Here is a 6776-nt window from a genome sequence, read left to right on the forward strand (position 1 = left end):
GGATTAAGTTAGCAGGACAGGAAAATTAATTAGCTGCCATTTTAAGGATGTAGCTTTTGTTGCAGTCTGAAGTGTTTTGAAATGACATTGTATCACTGAGACCAACCTGGGGCTGATTAAAAGGCTTTTACCTGCCTGAATACCAGATTTATTTCCACTGTGGTTCTCCCCCAGGTGATTACAGCTTCAAGGTGAACATCAAGGCCAAATCAAAGGAGTGTTTTGCCTTCGCTGCTAGTGGCGGCCATGGAAAGCTGGTACTAAAGTTTTTTCTGCTTGTTTAACATTCAAAATAGCTTTTCTTCGCCCTTCCCCTCCACGCAGGCAGCCTGCCAGCTCGGCACAGGCACCGGCTGGGACAGCAGGGAACTGCAAAGCAAGAGCTGCAGCTTCCCGGCCTCGCCAAAGCTGGGGTGGTGGGGGCCCGGGGGGCTTCCCACAGGGAGCTCGGGGCAGCACCCTGGCCCCTGATGCTGTGGTGTGAGCCTCATCTGGTGGAAAATTGCTGCCTTTTGGTGCAGGTGACCCCCAAAAAGGAGCAGAAATGGTGCTATTCTCGGGGGTGGGGGGGGGGCTGTATCCAGTGGGAGGATGTGCCCATAGCTAATGTCCTTGCTGAAGGTGTCAGAGACGGAGAAGGGCGGCTCTGCTGCAGCACGGTGAAGGGTGAGGGAACCTGAAGCATGGGAAAGGAGTGATAAGGAAACCAAAAATCATTTTAGAGTTCAAAAGTAATCGCCATTCCCTGCTTTCTTTCTCCAGGGAGGAGACTGTGTCGGTGCTCCAGAGCACCGGGAAGGGCCCATTAGCCACCAGCTTTCCCGAGAAAGCTTTTTAACCCAGCGCTCGGCAGCAGCGGGGAGAGGCCACAGCAGCCTCACCCTTAGCAGGCAGCGCTAACGGGTCTCACAGCTGCACTTTGCTTTCCCGCACTGCAGCGATGGCTCCAGCGGCTCCGTCTCTGCTGGCATGTGGAGGGGAAGCACAAAGCTCCTCTGCAACTGTCGGACGCGCGTGGTCAGGAGTTACTTTCACAAGCAGTGCTATAGTTCAGCCCACGCTTGACTCTCTAGGAAAAGACTTCTGCTGGCCATGCTTCCACCCCAGCCTCTGATCTGGAAAGGGTAGTGATAGTGACTGATCTCTGACACAAACTGTGCTTCTCATCCCCTCACCTTGTGAGGGTCTAAATGACTCCTGCCCTCCTTAGCTTTAAACAAACATTCCCCGCTGAACTCCGGCTGGTGAGGAAGAGTAGAAAAAACCCCAGCAAAATTAATGCAGATGAAACCTGCTACCCCAGCAATGAATGCAAATTATCAGCACATTTGTTTTAGTATTTAATGTAGTAAAAACCTCACATCCTATAGCCAAAGCAATCAAGGCATGATGGCAGTAAATGAGCACTGGGCGAGGCTGGAAACTCTTCCTCTTCGGTCTAATCCAAGAAGCACTTGGCACAACTTTTGTTTTGCTTTTGAAGAAGGGAAGCTCATCTGTGAAGAACTGTCCATCGCAAGGTAAGCAGAAGGTAGCTTTGGGGACTGGTTGAGGTGCCCCTTAAAACCCTGATTATTGTTTTTATACACCCTCACATTTGGTGCTGGATGCTGACAGCTGCAGCGGTGCTGTAAGCAGATGAAGGGTGAGTCTGCTGCTCTCTCTGGTGCAATCATGATGGATGCTGTCGTTAAGCACACTCCTTGCTCTTTGGTAACTTTTCAACCTCCCCCAACAGAAAAGCAGAACAGCGAGTGAAAAGCGATCTTGCTCAAGTCCAAGATTTTAACTATCTCCAGCCCCATGAGTAGGCAGTTTCCCCCAGCAACTGTTGCAATAGCAGACCTTGCAGGAGCCTGTCCTGTGGGTTGGCAGGGGATTAGCACGTGGTAGAGAAGCCTTTACTGTGGTTCAGTGGAAGGCAGAAAATACATCAGCTTTGCCAGGTATATTGACTAGGAATCTCAAAGGTAGGCAAATCCCCAGGCTGATAATATTTCCCTCCTAAATGTTTTGTTTAGCTACTTGCAGCATGCTATTTTGATTCCCCGTACTGATCTTATCTTGGAGTAATGAACAACAGGCCAGGCATGCACTTTCACACAGAGCTGCCTTAACTAAGGCAAGTGCTTCTTGTCAATGCTAAGCAGCCACTTCCAAATATTGTCATCAGGGATTTGCTGCAGCAGGCTCCAGGGTGGTCAGAAATAAACTAATAAACTCCCAAAAACTTTTAAGGATATCAATTTTTATTGGACATTGCAAGATCAATAAGAAAAAATAATTTGTACAGCTTTGTGATATAACCATTGCTGCTGAGGAGTAAGGCTACTTGTCACGAGACCTGATGCAGCCAACAGTGTGTTGTAGCAGGACCCGCTCTGAGCAGCAGACGATGTTCTCTGCTCACCCCATCCCACAGCAGCACCTCTGCCTCGGGCAGGTCCACGTAGCCTTATGGTAACACAAATGGGGCTTCTTAGACATGAGGGGTGAGCAGCCCTGCTCTAAGAGACCCTCTGCGAGTGGCTAGCTGCCAACCACAGTTGCAGTATGTCTGGTACAGTGGTTACTGACCTCCTGCCTTGCTCCTCCCTCCCTTTGCTAGTTCTCTCCTCTGTGCCTCGCAAGGTCACCTGGCCAGTGTTCAACCCTCTCCTCCATGCAGCGGCTGCTGCACAGCAGCCCTCTTCCCCAAGGGAAGAGCTCTGTCCGCAATGGAGAGCTGACCTGATACTTACTATTTTTACAGCCTTCGGTGACAGCAGCTGGCAGGAGCTGATTTGTGATACCAGCTAGGGGGGAACCAGGACACTTTAGGAGTAATCTGGCAGCTCAGATGCTCTCAGCTGGCAGAGTAACCCTTTCTAACCAAACCCAGATGCTTGAGTGATTGTAGAGCAGCAGCTACAGATATTGCTCTAGCACTGGGGCACCCACTCCATAGGATGGGCAGAGCTAGAAAAAGAGGCTTCGATTTACACAGTATTTTTGCTAAGCTTCTTGCCTTTGACAGTTCTTAACAGTTTAAAAAAAAAAACCAAACAGATGCTAGGACAAAAGGCTGCGTGAGACATCCTCGGACTAGGCAAAATTCTAGTTGGCCCCATCAGTATCTCAAACTACCATCCCTCTGCTATATCAGGTAGGTGAAATGCCAGACCAAGACAAATTTTAGCACTGATTCAGCCCCTAAGGGCAGATGAGAATTTAGATGTTGGGAAGAGTTAAGGACTGTATCATCTGTCCTAATACATGAAATCAAGACAGTAATCTTAAATCAACAAAGGGCTCAGCTGGAAAAAAGAGATCAAATTGAGAGGCTGTTGGCGGAAAAGGGGATAGCTGTACCGTGACCAGCTGATTACCTGTACTGTGCTAGTGCCAGCAAACAAACCCGGCCGCTGGACCACTGACAGGATGGGTATTTCTTACTGATACTTAAATACTTTTCATAGAATATGACTAGGGAACTTGTATCTGGTGCCAATACCACATTCAGCCATCTGATGAACATTCCCATATTCACAACCAAAGAGAACATAAATACAGTGGGTAAACGAGCTGAGCGTGGTAAATTATCTACGTGATCAGACATGAGCTGCCTCCCCCACACAGGCACCGACTGTACAGCCACAGCCCAGGCAACGTGGGGCAACATGGGACAGTTTGCATTTAAATGAAGGAGGGCAACAAGAAAATAACGTGATAATGAAAAACTAGGAAAAAACCCAAATCCTTCACATGACTATTTTTCAGCATTGTAAAAAAATAAAAATGAAAGCAATCTTTTGACTTTCCGTGCCTACACCATGCAGGTCTCCTAGGCATTCTAGGAAGAGGAGACACTGCCCCTTTTTCTGCTGTTAAGTGATGCAGTGCACACAGTATTTCTGAAGGAGTTCCATAAACTGTAGTGCAAGCAAACAGAAAATAAATAGCACTCGAACATTCTCTCTTGTCAAAGAACATTAATTGCAGTAAAAACTAGCTTGCTTTTTGTTTTAACTGAAGTTAAGTCACCTGCAACTTGGTTTAATATCTGAAATTTTGAAGATGTGTTTCACAGCATAACTGTAGAATAATTTACACTGCATTGCCAATTCACAATTCAGTCATTTTCATTAACAGTGTACAAAGTAGGTCCTTAGTTTATATATATATACTTTATAAAGTCTGGAAGATCAATATAAATACTGCTCCAGAAATTAAAAAAGTGTTTACATCCCCGACTTGAATATTACATCTCAGTGTCCTGGATTATTATTATAATCTGTAAAAGTCTTAGCGGCGCAGAGGTTCAAGTTTTCGAAATTTCAGTGATGAGCTGGATGACAAAGCATCTTGGTTTGAAGAAGAATTCACTGTGTCTGGGGACTGGAACAATACTCTACCACGATGGTTAAATACATAAAAAGACGGATGGTTCCTTAATGTGTCAAATGTCCTTCAAAATAAATGTAAAAAGTCAATGTTAATATTATTTTAGAACAGGGGTTTTAGAAGAGTCAATCTAGGGTATACCAGCTTTTAGAGACACAGCAATACAAGTTTTGAATCCAAAATTCTTGCTCACTTTCTAAGTTTTCTAAACCAAACCACAGAAGGAAATACAAAGCCAAGCATGAAATACTGACTGCTCAATAGGCAGAGGTTGTCCACCCCAGAGACAAACTTCACCTTCCTTCCTTTGGCTTAGGGGCAGGGCTGTGGATTACTGCACACACACATGCCAAAGGTGCCAGCTTTAGTTCAGCTGTCACTTGTGTTAACACCTTGATGCTGTTTACTGTCAGCTTTCCATCCCTTTCTGTGCCTGAAGCTAAGGCGTTTAGGTAAAAGCGATGAAATATAACAATGTCAACTTGTTTACTTTCCATACACCCCTGAGTTTTTGGAAATGGCCAGAGAGGCTGTGTCTGCCCCTCCAATTTCACATCCTTTTCAAAATCTTGATTCAAATTTCCTTATTTACTCAGTCTTCCCAATATTCTGCCTTGGATAGTTCAGTGTGAGATTCAAGTAATTCAGACTCTGGTAAAGAAGTAAAGGCAAACAGAGGGCAAGCCAGGCATGCTGCCCCATGGTCTATGAGACCACCTTATGACAACAGTTTGTGACTGCTGAGCTCTTACTTCCCACGTAGACACTTCACTCCTCTACCAACTCTGCACAGCAGGATTTGGGATGAGGAAAAGCAAGAAGTTTATTTAATGTGTTCCAGTTATCTAACTCTCTCTGAAATTCAAGATGTTGGCTTTCCCAGGTGTGGCTGTTCCTTTCAGTGTTATTGTCTAAAACAGTTATTTAAGGACTGAGCTAAAGAGCGAGCTAGTTTGTCTAGAGTACCAGATACAGATGTTTATGAAAAGAAGAAATAAAACATACTTATTTTTTAGTTCTGAAGTGGCATCCATGTCTTTAAATTCTCCTGCGATATGTACTATCCCATAGCAGGTAACTGCAAAGGCTAACAGAGTTTGAAGAACTATCTGTAACAGAGGGACACAATGCAACACACATTACTTCATATTCTTAATATTTACTAAAAAATCTCTTCTTTCAAATAGCGTTTTTTGTGCTTCTCATACAGCAACAGTAAATGCTTTACAGAGGTGGGCAATTCAACAGGAGGGAAACCGAGGCACAGGAAGATTAAATACCCCGCCTATTTAGCATGGCAAAACGGTGGCAGAGCTGCGAAGAGCTTCAGCTACCTGACATCGTCTGTGTTGCACAAACTGAATTGATTCACACAGCTCCCCAGCAAGATCCTTAGAACAAAACACTGTGTTCTTGGGCACTTAAGGATCCAGTACTCTCTGAGAAACGAGTTGGCTGCCAACACACGCTGTGCAGCGGTGGCAGCTGCTGCTCGGTTCAAATGCCATGCCTGGTTCTTGTGGGTATTTGATCTCCTTACCCCTTCTGATTAAGCAAAAATGGAACAGTTAATAATCAAAGTGGAATTTAAAAACCAAGCAAATAAAACAAATTAAGAAAAATAACCTTCCTGAAGCAGGTTGTGCTGGGATCAAATGGGCATGCAGCCTGGATAAACCAATGTCAGCCAACAAAAGCCAGAGGGAGGAGAATGTTTATGCTGCAAAGGAGGAGATAAATGCAAAAGCTCTCTGAGCTACATTCAGGGAATTCCGGGACAAGATGCTTCAGGGTAGTTCTAAAGGAGAGGGAGGTTTGGACCTGGGGTTTGTTCCCTCTGACAGATACAACACACTGCAGGAAGTTGAGATAGAAGATATGGTTCTTTTTGACAGAGGGAGCTCAAATGAAAGTGCAAACGTGAAAACTACTTCACCATTTATTCTTTCCCATCACATTAAAAACCAAAAGCAACTGAGACACTAAACTATCCACACGGCATTACACCTTTCAAACGTTGTAATAACTTAAACTTACATCTATGGGCAATGTTTCATCTTCCTTTTCTGTTAATCTCATATAAGAACGATCTACAAAACAGAAACATACACACGCATCAAACACCCTGTATACGCGAATAAACGGCAATACACCCACTGCCCCAAACCCAAACTTGCTGCAGCTCATGGACGTGTGTCAGCCCCGACCATCCCCAGGCAGCCGGGCTGCTCCCGGTCTTGCTTGGAGACCCTGCTCTCCCCGAGCACGGCTGGCCCCGGACCCCGAGCCCTCCCCTCCTCGCTGCCAGGGTGGCGGACGGCTGCGGGAACGGCGGATGCAGGGGATGAAGGCGCGATCCGCCGGCCCTCCCCACCCTGCCCCGGCGCCTGCAC

General features: G+C 45.9%; 1 protein-coding gene across 1 annotated transcript; it reads right to left on the reverse strand.

Annotated features, from left to right (window-relative positions):
- Nucleotides 1-2231: 2231 nt before the first annotated feature.
- MMGT1 (membrane magnesium transporter 1) lies at nt 2232-6529 on the reverse strand. Its single transcript, XM_026848387.1, has 3 exons — nt 6421-6529; nt 5389-5492; nt 2232-4447 (listed from the first exon to the last, which is right to left on the reverse strand). The coding sequence occupies exons 1-3, from the start codon at nt 6460-6462 to the stop codon at nt 4285-4287; spliced, it is 309 nt and encodes a 102-aa protein (XP_026704188.1). The 5' UTR covers nt 6463-6529; the 3' UTR covers nt 2232-4284.
- Between the last annotated feature and the right edge of the window lie 247 nt (nt 6530-6776).

The sequence above is a fragment of the Athene cunicularia genome, assembly GCF_003259725.1.
Source record: "Athene cunicularia isolate RWA chromosome 4 unlocalized genomic scaffold, athCun1 chr4_part3, whole genome shotgun sequence".
NCBI lineage: Eukaryota > Metazoa > Chordata > Aves > Strigiformes > Strigidae > Athene > Athene cunicularia.